The sequence below is a fragment of the Cebus imitator genome, unplaced genomic scaffold (assembly GCF_001604975.1).
Source record: "Cebus imitator isolate Cc_AM_T3 unplaced genomic scaffold, Cebus_imitator-1.0 Scaffold33, whole genome shotgun sequence".
NCBI lineage: Eukaryota > Metazoa > Chordata > Mammalia > Primates > Cebidae > Cebus > Cebus imitator.
Window position 1 is genome coordinate 4132728 of NW_016107348.1, and position 17907 is coordinate 4150634.

The window sequence follows — 17907 nt, forward strand, 5'->3', positions numbered from 1 at the left end:
TTTGAGATGGAGTCTTGCTCTGTCGCCCAGGCTGGAGTGCAGTGGCGTGATCGTGGCTCACTACAACCTCTGCCTCCCAGGTTCAAGCAATTCTCCTGCCTCAGCCTCCTGAATAGCTAGGATTATAGGCATGCACCACCACACCTGACTAATTTTTGTAATTTTAGGAGAGATGGGGTTTCACCATATTGGCCAGGCTGATCTCGAACTCCTGACCTCAGGTGATCTGCCCACCTCGAACTCCCAAAGTGCTGGGATTACAGGCGTGAGCCACTGCGCCTGGCCTGAATTTTAATTTAAACTAATTTTCAAGCTTGATGGAACCTTTATCTATTGTTGAAATACCACCTGTGTTTCTAATGGAGACATCTATCTCCTGTCTTTTCAGAAGTCTCCCTTTGTGTATGTGAGTCAATATGTTAGTCTTTCCTTTAAAAATATCAGAGAACAACAGCACAGCTCTAGTTCATGGAGCATTAACAAAAGAACAGATTTCAAATTACCAAGTTTCTTCTTCCCTTTGTTCCACTCTGCTGTCAACTTGGAATTGGCACCAAGTGGCTCCGTTTTTAAAAATAGGATAGTTGATATACTGCGATAAGACTTTCTGTCTTGTCAATCATTGTTCTTTAATGACTGTTGATGTTTTTATCTACATATATACTTAGTTGTGTCCAGAGATTATTTCTCTGTCCCTGCTACAGACCATTTAAGTTTTGGAGTCTCTCAGGAAGAGGTCAGTTTCATGGCCAGAATGTTGACCGTGCAAGTTTTATATATACTTACTGCTGTTTCAAGTCTCTGCCTGTTTTGCTCTTAGTAAAAGGATAGTTTTTGATAGGGGATTCCTAGTGTTTATAAATAATTTTTTATCCCAAATAGCCTGGCCTGATTTGGGAAGGCAGTGAATCCAACGGTAATCTGAAGCTGCTGCTCTTGCCTCCTCCAGACAATTATAGCATGGTAGGAGAGGATCTTCACATTCTGAGATCTGCAGGGAGCAGGGGAGAGGCCACAGTGCACCTGCCATAGGAAGTGGTAGTGGAGAAATAGCGTATTTGTTCTATTGAGATGCAAGATACTCCCTGATGGAGTCTTCATGGTCCAATCTCTTCTCAGAATGCTTGTTACTTCTCTTTATGGATGTATAAAGGTAGTTTGGTTCATAAGAGCTCATTTAATTCATTCTTCTGACTTTAGGCAATACAATGTTTTTGTTTTTGTGATGGAGTCTTCCTCTGTCACTCAAGCTGGAGTGCAGTGGTGCAATCTTGGCTCACTGCAACCTCTGCCTCCTGGGTTCAAGCGATTCTCCCACCTCAGCCTCCTGAGTAGCTGGGATTACAGGTGCGTACCACTACGCCCAGCTAATTTTTGTATGTTTTAGTAGGTGTGGAGTTTTACCATGCTGGCCAGCCTGGTCTCCAACTCCTGACCTCATGTGATCTGCCCACCTTGGCCTCCCAAAGTGTTGGGCTTACAGACGTGAGCCACCATACCCAGCCAGCAATACAGTTTTAATTCATACTTTTCAGATAGATTTTTCTTTTCAGAAAAAAATCTGTAAGGAAGATGCTATAAATGCACTCCATGCATATTTTCCCAGCATTGCAAATGCACATGAATTACCCTTGTTCTTTTGTGAAGACTGAGAACTGTATAATGGTATGTAGTCAGCCCACACACATACCTAAGTGCTTGTAAGTTTGTGAAGGGATGTAGTGACAGTAAAAAATCTGTGCCTAATCCCCTTGCACAAAAAAAGTATTGTTCACAAAAGCAATAGGATTTTAAAAGGAACATTTATTGGGTTATTTTTTTAAGGAACCAATGAAACATAAATTTAAATAACTGAAAAATCATGGTTAATATATACTCCAATTATCTTCAAAAGGCATTTTAGTACAAAGTAGAATGTCCTTTTTAACTTCTCTTTATTCAGACACATCATACATGATTTCCTTCCTTTTGGTCTTCTTTGCTTCAAGTGTTTACCTCTAGCTTTCCCGGAATCTCTGATTCCCTTTATTTTAACTGCTTCTTAGAGGGGCGTATGATATCTATTTCTAGGCCGTGCAAGAAATGTCCAAAGAACACTATGCTCTTTGAATAACAGTTGAATGTTCTTTCTTTGCCGGAATGCTTTTCTTTGTAGGCGACTTCACAGAAATGTGGAATCCTCTATTTCTGTGGTCAGAAGAGTGTGGAGTTCCATGCAGGTAGTTGCTTTCATATAGAATCTTACCATAATCACTTCCTGAGCCTATGCTGCAGCTGACAACAGCTGTCTTGTGGTAGAGCCTTTGACTTTGACAGCACCAGCTAAATCCCTATGTCCTAACTTTGCCTTCCCTTTCACCTTGGAGCTCACTCAGACTGCACCCTCAGCTTTCACCTCTACCCTCCACTCCTTTGCTAGTCAGACAGAACATGGTGTTCACTGGGACTTTCTTCCCCTCCTCTCATTGTCTATCTGGACACTGGCATCCCAGTACAGTGTCAGGGGAAGGCATCTCCAGGTGTGAACTCCTGATGGAGTCCTCACTAGGCTGAGTCATCCGTGGTCCACATGGGTACATTCCCAAGTCTAGGTTGTAATATAACGTACTATGAACTCTCAGTGAAACAGGTATCTCCTCTGAAGCCATAATCCTTCAAAAGGAAATGGTAGTGATCTGAGTTTCATTGACTGTTGATGACTTTGGACTATTTAGAGTTGAAGAGACTGGCCCATACTTTATGATTCAAAATTGCCTGTGTGATTAAAGAACTGAGCTCTGCTGTTCCTCTCATCCTAGCACTTCCTGCTGCAGCCTTACTCACATTGCCTAGACATTCCGATGTAAACTGGTGCCATACCCTTTGTTTAAATGAAACAAAGTTGTCTGGCTGTGGTGGCTTAAAATGTGGCTATTAAAAATTTGAGAAGGAAGACTGAATTCAGTTAAAAACCTTAGTGAGAGAAGTACCATTTCAGTTTTCTTATTCTAATTAGGAAACATATTGTGACATTCTTTAAAAAGATAAAACTGGAAGCAGATGTTCACACATTAAACAATAAAGTTCAAGGCCAGTTTAAAAGATGAAGTATTCAGATTTTATTTTAAAATATCTGCTTAAGCTGAGAAACATATTAAAACTTGGAAGGAAAAATTCCATGTGGGAGGTTTTAAAACTAGAAAAATCCTTATAAGCATTTTTATCATCACATGTAAATATAATAAAAATATTCATCTTTTCATCTCGAATATCTCAGATTTAAAGACACTGATTTTTGCAAAGAGGATCATAGCTTCTATGCCTTTGATATCAAACTGATAGATGATAGGTGTATCTTGCTATAGGTTACATAAATAATATGCAATCTGAATATTTGTCGAAATTATTTATTTTTGATAAAAATGATTTTTTTTTGAGATGGAGTTTCGCTCTTGTTGCCCAGGCTGGAGAGTAATGGCTCAATCTTGGCTAACTGTAACCTCTGCTTCCTGGATTCAAGTGATTCTCCTGCCTCAGTCTCCCAAATAGCTGGTATTGTAGGCATGTGGCACTATGCCCAGCTAATTTTGTATTTTTAGTAGGGATGGAGTTTCACCATGTTGGTCAGGCTGGTCTCAAACTCCTGACCTCAAGTAATCTACCCACCTCGGTCTCCCAAAGTGGTGGGATTACAGGCATGAGCCACCACGCCCGGCTGATAAAAATCTTAAAAATTCATTAGGATAGATTTCTATTTAAAGAACACTCTCAGTAATTGCTTTCATACTGAGAACAACCTTTGCCAGATTTTTAAAAGCAGGTATACACAACTGAAATTTTATTCACCATCTTCAGTATAGCTTTTTACATTTGGACTTCCCATTGAAAGGCTTCATTATAGGTGACTTTATGGAGGCTCAAGTTGCTATCTTTGAGCATAAAGGAGTTGTCAGTTTACATGAGAGCAGTCTTCCGACTCAGAAGAAGGGAGTGGTATTCAACGAGGTATATTAAGATTCAGTTTTTAGTGTAACTTCTTTGAAAAAATGAAATAGAGGACTAGTTGAGATTGTTGCTGACTCGTCTCTGTCCCCAACTCATCTCTGCCCACCATGACAATTTTCTCTTACAAAGTAAGAATTTTAAGAAGCAGAGGAAATGAAGACATAAAATGAAGCGTATGTGAATGAAGGGAAGGGAGATGGAAATGTCCCAGTGGTGAGCGTTACATGAAATTAGGCTGGAAAAATAGATAGAATAAGACCATGATAGTCCTTGTAGGCAATATTGAGGATTTCTGGTACTTAACTTCAAAGGAAAGGAAAGAAATGAGAGAATATTAAGCAGAGAAGTAGTGATATAATTTGTATTTTGGAAAGATTTTCTGATTGCTGAGTCTAAAGAGAAGCAAAAGAAGTTGCAGGGAATTCAGTTAGAAAGTGATGGCAGGCAAGAGATGATTGAGGTTTGGTCTAGATATGGCCATAGTGGAGATGGACTTGAATGGATTTGAGATATTTTGTGGCTTATATCAACAAAATTCAGTGTAAAATAGGCAGGTGAGAAAGATGGAGCACCTGTAAGGATAGCTTCCAGCTTTCTGACTTGAAGGCATGGCAATCACAAGTTTGGTTTTAAACAGGTTTTGTGTAACGAACATATGAGGTAACCAGTTGGAATGTAAAGTGAGCTGGGTGCAGTGGCTCGTGCCTGTAATCCCAGCACTTTGGGAGTCTGAGGCGGGCAGATCACTTGAGGCCAGGAGTTCGAGACCAGCTGGCCAAAAAGGCAAAACCCTGTCTCTAGTAAAAATACAATAATGAGCCAGGTGTGGTGGTACACACCTATAATCCCTGCTACTTGGAAGGTTGAGGCAGGAGAATTGCTTGAATCCGGAAGGTAGAGGTTGCAGTAAACCAAGATTGTGCCACTGCACTCCAGCCTGGGCAATAGAGTGAGACTTTGTCTCTTAAAGTAAAAAATAAAAAAGGAAATGTAAAAGTAATAATGTAAATAAATAAAGTGGATGGCCAGCCACAAGGACCTGAAGTTGAGGATGAAGTCTGGGCCAAGGAAGTATCTTGGGATGTCAACACCTATGATGGTTATTGAAGTATCTTGCCATGGATGAGATCACCAAAGGAGAGAGGCGCAGACTGAGAAGTTGTGGAGGTTAAGAACCAAGCCCCGAGAAGCACTGGCATTTAGAGTGGGGGTAAGGAGAGGAGCCAGCAAAGACTTGAATAGGGAAGATCCGAAGACAGACAGACACCTGGCAGTATGACATCATCATATCCAAAGGAAGAGAGTTGTACAAAGGAAGAAGGGAAAAAGATCCGATGTCTCAGATGTCTCAGAAGGGGAATGAGGGACACAAAATGCAGGAAAGGAAAAACAGGGCACATCCCTTTTCTCTAAATAAGGAAGAGAATTGAGCATCATCCTTGCTGGTGTTTTTGTTTTGTTTTGTTTTGTTTTTTGAGATGGAGTCTTGCTCTATCACTAGGCTGGAGTGCAGTGGCACAATTTCAGCTCATGGCAACCTCCACCTCCCGGGTTTAAGCAATTCCCCTGCCTCAGCTTCTCGAATAGGTGGGACTACAGGCACGCACCAACACACCCGGCTAATTTTTGTTTGTATTTTAGTAGAGACGGGGTTTCACCATGTTGGCTAGGATGGTCTCGATCTCCTGACCTCGTGATCCTCCTGCCTTGGAGCCCCAAAGTGCCCAAAGTGCTGGGATTACAGGCGTGAGCCACTGCGCCTGTCTTTAAATGGTTTACAGTTGGACTCATTCACGGGAGATTACAGGTAACATTATATAAACTTGCTGCTGTTTCACTGAATCAGTTTTAGTGCACTAAGCAGCCGAAATGGTAGCAAGAGCAAAAAAGCACTACGTAATAGCAACCAGCACACAGTCAGGTTTAAACACGATGCTGAAATTCCTAGCTCCTGACATCTTCCCACACAGCTGCCAAGTACACTACCTATCAAGGCTGCCTGAGTACTGCAAACTGATCTCATGCTCTGAGGCTTGCCTCATCCCCTTGCCCTCCTCCCACACAGCCCTAGGCTGGCTGCCCTTTGAGATGGCAGGCAGAAAGTGTCGTAGCTCTGGGCTCATAGACCACAGAAAGGCGGGCAGTCCTGGGGTGGAAATAGTTCATCTGGTACGAGCAGCAGCCTGAAAGTCCCAGATTCTTAATCTCATTGAAAATCTCATGTTCCTCTCAGAGTTCTTTCTGTTCCTGTCTCATCATGGATAGTTTTTGGTTGGAACATTAGATTTTTTACACTGAATGCCATATATGTAGACAATGGAAACTTTGTGTATTGTATTGGGGAAATCTGAAAGTAGGCTTCTGGACTTCAGGGAGATTTCTGTATGTTCAGGTTCTTGTTTGATTTTTCTTAAGAGTCAGAGTCGATATTCCTTCCTTCTTTCTTTCCTCTCATCTTCCCTCCCTCCCTCCCTCCCTCCCTCCCTCCCCTCCTTCATTACCTTCTTCCCTTCTTTTCTCTCTCCTTCTATCCATCATGCTGTCCACCATCTTTCCATCCATCCATCCATCCATCCATCCATCCATCCATCCAAGCACTGCATTAGGTACCGTGGGGATATAAGGTGAGAAATGCTGTAGGGGAAATAAGTCGTAGATATAAACAGTGATGACACAGGATGGAATGAGGCAAATGCTGAGAGAGGTGAGGATAAAGTGCCCTGGGCATTCCCAGGAGAGAGAAGCTGTCAGGGTATCAGCAGGGAAGTGCACAATCTGATTTATGCACCTAAAAAGAAGACAGGCTGTTACCTGGAAATGGATTTAGGGAGGGTGGAAGCAGGGAGTGCTCCTGATGAAGGAAACAGCTAGCCTAAAAGCCAGAGGTGGGAAAGGGTTAGTGCAGCCTAGATCTGTGTGTTAGAGCCCAGTGAATTCTTGATGAGGTGAAGTTGGTAAAGTTGACAGGGGCAGCATCTGCAGAGTTTTGAAAGGAGTCTGGATTTTTAATTTTATCATTTCCATTAAAGCACTAAGAAGCATGATGACTTCACAGGTTTATAAAGATAGCGATTAGATCACCTTAGTGAAAAGCAGACACGTTTTTCAGTTTAGAACAATAGAAACAGGGCCAGGCACGGTGGCTCACACCTGTAATCCCAGCACTTTGGGAGGCCAAGGTGGGCGAATCACCTGAGATCAGGAGTTCGAGACTAGCCTGGCCAACATGGCGAAACTCTGTCTGTACTAAAAATACAAAAATTAGCCAGGTGCGGTGGGCACCTGTAATCCCAGCTGCTTGGGAGGCTGAGGCAGGAGAATTGCTTGAATCTGGGAGGCAGAGGTTGCAGTGAGCCAAGATGCGCCACTGCACTCCAGCCTGGGAGACAGATCGAGACTCCATCTGGCAAAAAAAAAAAAAAAGAACAATAGAAAGAGGACCTGTTTATACACAAACAATCATATGTATGCCAAGTGATTGACATTTCTCGTAACTGTATGCCTCAAAAGGGCACCATTTCTTATGGGAAATTTAAAATGAGATCCCGATGAACTGTTACTACTGGTGGTGATTATTCCAAGGCCATGCCCTGAGTACAACCTGAGGAAATATTTTCTGTTTCCTTTTATTCTCCTAGGGCCACAGCTGGGAAACCGCCTTTGCCCCTGTGCTTCCTGTCCTAACCTGCTGGATCTGCGTGTTTTAGTGAGGGGTGGGAGTGTTGTGAAGCGAGCCGCAGGGATTCTGCCAGCCTCACCCTATTGTTTAAGGAGGGGCTCCAGCTGCTTTGATCTGTGTCTCCGGTGAGCGTGGGTGGTCGTAGGCGGCCCAGCCTGCGTCTGGCTGCCTGGTGGTCTTTCCTAAGAAGCACCTTGAGGGTCAGCGACTGTGTGCTATTATAGTTATTATTATAATAAAGGCTTCAGTGCCAGAGGAGCAGCATACAGCAGTCAGATGCAATTACCATCCATGCTTTACTAGACTGAAAGAAATCTCTGAAGATCTGACTCAATCTGACTCCGTTTCAGACGGGTTTATGTAGGGCTTCAGGTAAACCTGCGGAGTCTCATTTCTTTGGCTGTGGAGAGAACCCTGGCTGGCAGAGTCCAGGATTGTGGGGGAGTTGGAGTGACAGGGCAGAGAGAGGAGAGGGTGGAACCTTGAAGAGGTGTCCCTGGCTTTGTACAAATGAATAGTCAAAGGCATGAAGGACGGGACCTAGAGCCAGAGTTCAGCGAAAGATGGAGAAAAACCTGCTTGTTTTGTTTACCGACCCTGGAACGGCCTCAGGTCTGTTCAGGGTTCGGTCTGATTTTTTTTTTTTCCAATGATCTGCAATGATATCTTAATGCCAGGTCCCGAACCCATACCTGGGTCCAACACACACATTCTTGCAGGAGTTCTAGAATGAGCTCTTTCCCACCCGGGGCTTTTAGGCTTGCTCTTTCCTTTGTCGGGGGCACTCCCTGCTTCCACCCTCCCTAAATCCATTTCTCCATAACAGCCAGTCTTCTTTTTAGACGTGTCAATCAGATCGTGCACTGATTCCTGTTCAAGTAGGAAAACATGGGTAATATGATACATGCTTGACACAGGCAAATTTTTTTTTTTTTTTTTTTGAGACCGAGTCTCACTCTGTCGCCCAGGCTGGAGCGCAATGGCATGATCTTGGTCCACTGCAACCTCTGCCTCTCAGTTTCAAGCAATTCTCCTGCCTCAGCTTCCCAAGTAGCTAGGATTATAGGCATGCACCACCACACCTGGCTAACTTTTGTATTTTTAGTAGAGACTAAATTCTCTAATTTCGCCATGTTGGCCAGGCTGACCTTGAACTCCTGACCTCAGGTGTTTCACCCACCTTGGCCTTCCAAAGTGCTGGGATTACAGGCATGAGCCATTGCGCCTGGCTGCAAATAGGTATTAAATAAGTATTTAATATCTTTGGCAAAATAAAACATTAGCAACAACCTTGGCTGGCCTGGCCAACATGGTGAAACCCCATCTCTACTAAAAATACTAAAATTAGCTGGGTATGGTGGCACATGCCTTTAATCCTAGCTACTTGGGAGGATGAGGCCTGAGAATTGCTTGAACCCAGGAGGTGGAGGCTGCAATGAGCCGAGATCACACCACTGCACTCCAACCTGGTCGACAAAGTGAGACTCTGTCTCAAAAAAACACACACTCGCATACACACACAAAATTAACAACGTCCTTCTTTGCAATTTTACTGGCTCATAAAGTCTGAGTGTTCAAGCACCCAGTATAGCCTCCCTGTTAGATGTGAAGTGATGGTTATTAAGTTAATAAAATAAAGATACATCTCATTGACCAAGGATAAAAGAAAAAACTGGGAAAGGGGGCTTAAATCAGCAAAACAAAATCTACTGATGAGGCATTTTGGAAAGAAAGATGATTTATCAGGAAAGGGTAAAAGAAAATCTGCAATGAAGTAACAGGCATATAGTTTGATATATTTGTTATGCAAATAATTTATAAGAAAAACATTGTGCCCAATAGATAAATGGGCAAAGATCATGAACCAGATAAGTATGAAAATAGAAATAAAACAGCAAACAGACATATGACCCTTTCTACCCTCCTGCCTACCCATCTTACTACCTCCCAACTTCCCATTCCTTTCCACTGCTTCATATATTTCTCCTTAACAAATACCACTATCCTAATATTCTCTCTTGATATTAATTATTTATCTTGTTTATGTTCTTTACCCCCAAATTGCATGTAAACTCCATGCGGGCTGGGACGTCTGTTGGTTTTGTTTGCTGCTGTATGTATCCCATTGCCTAGAACTCAGGGAAGATCCAAGACACCCATCTGTGGGTTTTTTTAAGTTCAACAGAACATTCATTTGTTTGTTTGTTAAAAAAAACACTAGCCAGGTGCAGTGGCTCACACCTGTAATCCCAGCACTTTGGGAGGCCGAGGCGGGTGGATAATGAGGTCAAGAGATGGAGACCATCCTGGCCAACATGGTGAAACCTGTCTCTACTTAAAATACAAATATTATCCTAGCATGGTGGTGGGTGCCTGTAATCCCAGCTACTCAGGAGGCTGAGGCAAGAGAAATCCCTTGAACCTGGGAGGTGGATGTTGCAGTGAGCCGAGATTGCGCCACTGCACTCCAGCCTGGCAACAGAGTGAGACTTGGTCTCAAGAACAAACAAACAAAAATAACCACTAAATGCCTAACATGGGCCAGGCACTGTGTGATATAATAGGGCTTCACTTTTCCTTTTTCAAAAGCATGAGATGTGTTTTCTACCTGTTAGAACTGCAGAGTTGAGTGCAGAGATTTGCCTGTGGACATGGCTTTGTTTCAAAAAGAATTTTTTTTTTTTTTTAAATTTCAGCCAAAATTTTAAAAATCAGTAAATTTCAATCACAAAGCCAGATTTCTGTCTTCTTTTAAAAGAAGAGTTGATGCTGACTGCAGCGGGCATCAATCGCATGTGGCTACAGCTGGCAGGGGCTGAGCGGATGCTGCTTCTTACGCCCATTGGGTAGAATCCCCACCACTCCCTGTTGCCTTACTCCAGGCCTGGCAGTGCCCTTTGGCAACCAGTGTGCCCATGGTAGTCATTGGGCAGGTATCGGTCACAGACTAAAAAAGACCACGTACAAACTACATTACACCATTTTATTAAGCCCAGTTTCAGGAATATTCTAGAATTTTAAATATTAAAGTCTCCCCCCTCCCTGAGTAGCAAGAGTAAATAATAAATGGTTTTAGGGAAGTTAGTCTCAATTTGGGAGATGATTTGAGAGAGACCATGTTTCAAACACATCAATGATGAAAAGCATCATTCCATGCAAAAGGAGCCTGGAACAAGCTCTCCCATCATTCTCTTGGTGGAAGCATTTCAAAGAGTCAGTATTGAGCTAAGTGCAGTGCAGCTGGGTATTTAATCAAAGTGCAGTTTGGTAACTTCAAAGTCCTGCAGGCAAGGCTATAGAGTGTCTTCACGGAGTTCTCAAGCAATGCAGATACCCAGGCCAATACACTCCCCAGACACGCATACATCCCCTCACTCTAGATGGCACAACCCTTGGCTTTAAGGGACACCCCATTTGAAAGAGAAAGGGGTATATATGCAATAGGCTTGGAACCTGTTGGGCAGGTTCTGGAATGGAGATGTTGGCTAAGGACCTTCTGTCCCTGGAACTGTAATGCAACTGCATTGAAGGCTGTACATTTAAAGGACAATGGGGCAGGCCTGGTAGCTCATGCCTATAATCCCAGCACTTTGGGAGGCTAAGGTGGGAGGATTGCTTGAGGCCAGGAGTTCAAGACCAGCCTGGGCAATACCATGAGAGCCTGTCTCTACAAAACAGTAACATATTGAGCTGTGTGTTGTGGCACGTATCTGTGGCCCCAGCTACCCGGGAGGCTGAAGTGAGAGGATGACTTGAGCCCATGAGGTTGAGGCTGCAGTGAGCTGTGATCACACCACTGCACTCCACTCTGGGTGACAGAGTGAGACTCTATCTCAAAAATAAAACAAAAGAAAATTGGTCAGCTACGGTGGTACACACCTGTAATTCCCAGCACTTTGAGAGGCTGAGGTAGGCGGATTTCTTGAATCTAGGAGTTTAAGACCAGACTGGGCAACAGGGTGAAACCCTGTCTCTACAAAAACAAAAACCAAACAAACAGAAAAAAAAAACAAAAAAAAAAACAAAAAAAAAACACAATAAAAATTAGTTCAGCATGGTGGCACATGCCTGGAGTCCCAGCTACTTGGGAGGCTGAGGTTGGAGGATCGCTTGAGCCCAGGAGGTCGAGGCTACAGTGAGCTGAGATTGTGCCACTGCACTCCACCCTGGGCAAGAGAGTGAGATCCTGTCTCAAAAAAATTGAAATTAAAATGAAATAAAAGAAGGACACCCATTGTTTTCAAAGGAGAGCTTTAGATGAGAAGAGACAGATGAGGAGGGACATGATATAGAAAGATTATAACAAGTTTATCTATTTTGAAAAGATTGCTCTGAATAAATATATTATGATCTAGCCTTATGAAGTTAACTTTTACCACCAAAAAGTATGTTCTTTTTTCTTTTTTGAGACAGAATTTCGCTCTTGTTGCCCAGGCTGGAGCACAATGACACAATCTTGGCTCACTATGACCTCCACCTTCCAGGTTCAAGTGATTCTCCTGCCTCAGGCTCCCAAGTAGCTGGGATTACAGACACCTGCCACCACACCCAGCTAATTATTGTATGTTTAGTAGAGCTGGGTTTTCACCATGTTGGCCTGGCTGGTCTCAAATTCCTGACCTCAGGTGATCCACCCTCCTCCGCCTCCCAGGTGCTGGGATTACAGGCATGAACCACTGTGCCCAGTCCATGTTCTACATAAGAAAGGCACAATGAAAAATCTGTAGTTATTCTGAGATTGCTTCCAAAAGGCATCTAGGGCAGGGAGGGCATTGGGGTGTTGGGGTAGCCAGATGAAGAACCTCACAGGACCACTGAACAGTGAATTTAGCTCTAGTACGTGCATAGTCATGTACTTGGTACAAATTTCACAGCACATGACAGCTGTGTGGCACATCTGTTGGAGATCCAAAAAATCAGTTTCACAAGAATTGGTTGGGAAAGATTCAGTTTGGCACTAGTTCTGAGAAAAGCCCTGGGACTTTGAATTGTGTGCAAATGTAACATGTTGTAAGTTCATTGAAATGTTAGTCTTTGCCCATGGGATAAAAATATCTAGTCCTGTTATAAGCCAAGCTGTTCAAATCACACTTGAAGTACTGATCATTGAAGAAGGACATTGGAAATTAGAATTTGTTCCTAGGATGGCAGACAAGAAGAATCTAGAAGTTATGACACACGAAGTGGTTAAAAGACTTGGAGATGACAGATCTCTACTCGAACAGTAAAACACTAAGGAGGGAGATGTCGTAGCTATCTTCAGATTTGCAAAAGCCTGATGATGCAAGACACTTTGGATGTAAAACAACATCCGAAGGTTTGTCTATTGGATAAATCAAAGAATGAAAAGAGAGTAGGGGTGTGTGTGTGTGCGCGCGTGTGTGTGTGTGTGCGTGTGTGTGTGGTCTGTATCCGTGTGTGTTGTGTGTGCATGAGTGTTGTATGTATGCATGTGTGTGCTGTGTGTGTATATCGTTTTTCAGGGAAAAGCAAAACACATGATGAAAATTACAGGGAGAGAGGTAGATTTGAAACACCATGAAAATGTTTCTGTTTGCAACAACCAAGCTGAATGACCCTCTATTCGGGATTTATGAAAAGAATGTCTACATGCAATGGTAAACTCAATTCTTGAGAAGCAACATAAAATGGAAAGATGAGGGCTTTGGAATCGGAAACATCTGGGAGCAAATTATATCTTTGCCATTTAGCTGTGTGACCTTAGAGAAGATATGGAGCCTCTCTGAATATTCATTTCTCCACCTATTAAATGAGGATAATAAAACCCATGTTAAAATGTTGTTGTGAGACTTAACTGAGCTGATTAACGTAAAGCCCTAGAAACAGAGTACGCTTTGGATAGATACTAGCTGACCTTTCTAGTTTAAATGCCATCCGAAGTGGAAAGAAAAAAATTATCATAAGGCAGTCACTTAGCAGGTCCATTAAATGTACGTGGTCATGGCCAGGTGCAGTGGCTCACGCCTGTAATCCCAGCACTTTGGGAGGCCAGGGCAGGCGGATCACCTGAGGTCAGAAGTTTGAGACCAGCCTGACCAACACTGGTGAAACCCCATCTCTACTAAAAATATAAAAATTAGCTGGGGGTGGTGGCATGTACTTGTAATCCCCTCAGGAGGCTGAGGCAGGAGAATCACTTGAACCGGGGAGGTTGCAGTGAGCTGAAATTGTGCCACTGCACTCCATCCTGGGTGACAGAGCAAAATTCTGTCTCATAAATAAATAAATAAATAAATAAATAAATAAATATGTGGTCCCCTTGTATCATCAGCGCCTGACACAGCGCCTGCACAGGTAACCACTCAGCAGGTCTGTTGACTTTATTGTCAGCACTGTGGGTAAGTCACGACCCTAGAAACAGGTTCTCTATGTGGCAGCATGGCCAACAGACACAGCCTGCGTAGGGAAGAGAGGAGAGGTAGGTTTTGGCATCAGACAGAGGTTCAAATCTCAGTTCTCTACTGGGTCCAGTTACTTCACCTTTCCAAGCTTCATGTTTCTCTTCTGCGGCAGTACCTTCTGAGGCCTGCGTGAAATCACATATGCGAAGGCACTTGATATTCTTTTCCCAGAGGGATCTTCTTTACAATCCAGGGAGGCAGATAATGCAGTCTATATAGAAGAAAAAACAAGATTCAGGAAATGGATGTGCCCAAGGAAATGGCAGAATTGGCATTTGATTCTTTCCTTTTAACCCGAAGGCCCATCATCTTGACGGAGACATTTTTTGGTGTCTCAGTGTGCGGGTACTCTGCTGGGTGTTTCTGTGTGTCGCCTCCTTTGCCGTTCGGGTCCCCATGGAGATGTTAGTCACTCTATGAGTCTCTTTGGAACATCTGCAGGATGGGCTTCCTAGACACTTGAGAAAGGTCATTCTTCACGGGCCACCTGGCTTTGGGAGGAGACACCTGCCCAGATAGTCACGTCCGCTTCTCGTCTTGATGGGCGCTGAGGGATGCATGTTGTATCTTGAGCGGCGACACCATGGGCTGGTAGACAGCTGTGCTGAGTCCACAGGTACCCATCCTCAGGTCTCCTTGAGCCCACAGACTTGCTCTATGGGATTGCAGTGTTTTTAAATGAACTCCTTGCAAACATTAAAATCAGAAATATCTGCATAAAAATGTAATTTCACATTTTGGGTTTCTCTTGAGGAATGGGACAGTCTGGCAATGCTGAGCCCACGTTCTCCCAGGCAGCAGCCCGCCAGCACTGCACAGTGTCTGCTTCCTTTAAGTGGAGCAGGTGTCCTGGGGTCTCCGCACTGCCCATTGCACTCCCTTAGCTTCCTCCATCAAGTAGTTTAGATGACCATAGAGTACTCATGCATAATTTCTATGAATATGAACAAAAACACCTGCTAGAACTATTCCCGAGGTGTTTTTTTCTGACGATCTCTTCTGTACGCTTCCTCCCCAGTCTGTGATTGCAATGGGAAGTCCAGGCAGTGTATCTTCGATCAGGAACTTCACAGACAAACTGGCCATGGATTCCGCTGCCTCAACTGCAATGACAACACTGATGGGATTCACTGTGAGAGGTGCAAGGACGGCTTTTACCGGCACAGAGAAAGAGACCGCTGTTTGCCCTGCCATTGTAACTCCAAAGGTAGCTGAAAAGCGGGGAAAGAGGGAGAGGGAGATGGAGTGGTTGGGAGACAAGAGGGAAGGAAGGAGGGAGGAAAAGAAGAAGGAAGGGAACCAGGGAGGAAAAAAGAAAACAGGGGAAGCAAGCAGGCCAAGGGGGAGATGTTCAACTTCAGGAGCAACCGAAACCTAACAGACACAGGTCTTTCTAGCAGTTTCGATCTGAAAGGAAACATATTTCTCTTAAGTAGGGGTTGGTGGAACCAATGGGACCTTTAGGGTATGTTGTCTTGAATTCTAATATCAAGAGTCACATTATTAACTTTTCCAGGCAGATGACAAAGGAAGCTTGCACTCTTCCAGGGATCTTTCTTCGTGTTTATGACTATCCGTTTGACCAACCTCTTGAAAAATAAGGAATTAGATCTGTTTCTAGTGCTGTGCTAGGTGCTAGCAATATGAAGTCATACTAATAAAGGAGACAGATAAGTAAATAGGAAAATTAATGTCTTTCATTAGGTTGCTAACAAGAGAAAACAAAATAACAAACAGGAAGCACCTAATAGGGTGGCTGGTTTGTAGGAGAGCTAGTTTTTTTTTTTTTTTTTTTTTTTTAAAGTAGCCCACCCAGTGCTATATTCATAGAACTGTAGGTCTTTGCTGTGCACACAGATACACACACTCTGCTATATTCATTATGGACCAGATAGTAAAGACAAGTTAGCAAATATAAAGGGGGAGAGAGAGGTGATTCTGTAAGTAAGATTTTTTTTTAATGGCTCATTTATCTGTTATCTTTCTTAGCATTATCTACTTTTCTAGAAAGTATTTAATAACATCTATGATATATATTGATCCACTTAAAGCATATAGCCTTATTGCATGGCAATGACTTAGTGTAATAAGTCTGTAGAACCAATTCATAGCTGCAGCTTGAAGGAATCTGAAAATGGGCAGATTCTGGTGCACTCATGAGTTGCTGGTAGAGGGGGTTGGGAGTCTTATAGAAAACTGGGTGACCCTGTGGTGAGATAGACCTATATCCCACCAGCCACCCCCCAGATTCACCTAAGTTGCTGTTATGATATGGTTTGACTCAGATTTGCTTAGCTTTGTAGTGTAGAATTTGCATCCAGAATCATTTGGACTTCGCAGTCCTCCCTGTGAATCAAAGAACTTCATAAAAAAATTTAAAAAGCAAATTATTCCATTTTAATGAACATTTAAGCTCTCTGAAGAGCTCCTATTGCCTTAGGTCATGTAGCTTCTTTGTGAGTCACCAGAGTTGGGTCATCCCAATGAAATGATCAGTGAGAATGAAACTAGAAATGTAATTGGCTCAGCTGGAAAGCCTGGCCTGAAGACAAGGTTGTTAGTCTCAGTGTAGACCAGGAACCTGCTGCCTAGCACAGAGAGACGGTAAAGAAGGATTTACTATGCCATCTCTTCTGCTTCAGCGTGTAGTTTACTGCTTGCCCAGTGATAGAGAAACTGGCTCCTTCTTTTTATCTGGGGAATAGATATCCCAGACTCAGTGGGAACAACTTGGCAGGACGAGGTGAAGCTCAATATTGATTTATGTCTTACATGATAGTTAGCATGTGGCATGCGCTGGCCCTGTGCCAGGCACTTTTCTAGGTGCTTTTAATAATTAATTAATCTTCACAACTAACGTTATAAAGAGGAGGCTATGTTTTTTTTTTTTTTTTTTTTTTTTTAAAATTAGGAATGAGCATACTCAATGTACAGTGGGTGCTTGATGACTATTCGTTGAATTGCCTGAAGGCCATCTTTTTAAAGAGAGTTACAAGCTTTTTTCCATTTCACAAATGATGTAGCAGAGACTTAGGGAGGGAGGGGAAGAAACTTGTCCAAGTTATAGAGCTGAGGAGCAGAGTAAGAGTTCAGGACCAGGTTTGTTGACATCGACGGTAAAAATGTAGAGTACAGTGGTGGGTTATGGGGCCAGGCAGCCTGGGTGCAAATCTGGACACAACCACCACCACTCGGTCACTCTGGGCAGGCTCCTTAACATCATGCTGCTCCAGCATCCTCATCTGTTAGAGAGGGATCATGATATTCACGTCACGGGATCCTGCAGAGACAAAATGGTGTGTGACAAGTACATGGCAGGCAACTCAGTAAATGGTTAATTGATGTAGTTGTTTTTCTTATGAAGACAGTGGGGAAACTGAGACCTAGGGAAGTTGCTGAATGGCCTAAAGTCTTCCAGCAACTGATTGCAGGAACTACAGTTGTAAGCCACGTTTTCCAACCAAGAATATTCTCTTATTCCCTCCATATAAAAGAAAAAAATCAGAGTGGCCTTTTTCTATGCCCAGAAGGAGCCTATGTGTACACAAAAATCTCAATGGATATTATTTCCTAAGATCTGACTCTGCTTTATAATTTTCCCAAACGTTTTCATAGATGATGCCCTTTTCAGTCCTCATAACAGTGACAACCTGTGTTAACACATCCCACATCCCCTGTTAAAGAGATGAAGAAACCGAACTTTCAGGGTCCAAACTGCCGAGGCTGGAAGACACGCTGGTGACAGAGACTGTTCCCAGCATGTACTGTCCCCAGCTATTCCCAGCTGCACACGTCACTAGACCACTGGCACAAGTTGAATTC

At 43.2% G+C, this 17907-nt stretch overlaps 1 protein-coding gene across 2 annotated transcripts in view; it reads left to right on the forward strand.

Annotated features, from left to right (window-relative positions):
• The window catches only part of LAMC2 (laminin subunit gamma 2), a 64126-nt gene that overhangs the window by 11785 nt on the left and 34434 nt on the right, over positions 1-17907 (forward strand). For both annotated transcript variants that reach the window (XM_017524506.2, XM_017524507.2), the window contains one exon: positions 15104-15292. In XM_017524506.2, the coding sequence (XP_017379995.1) occupies positions 15104-15292 (189 nt within the window). The remainder of the gene's footprint in view (positions 1-15103; positions 15293-17907) is intronic.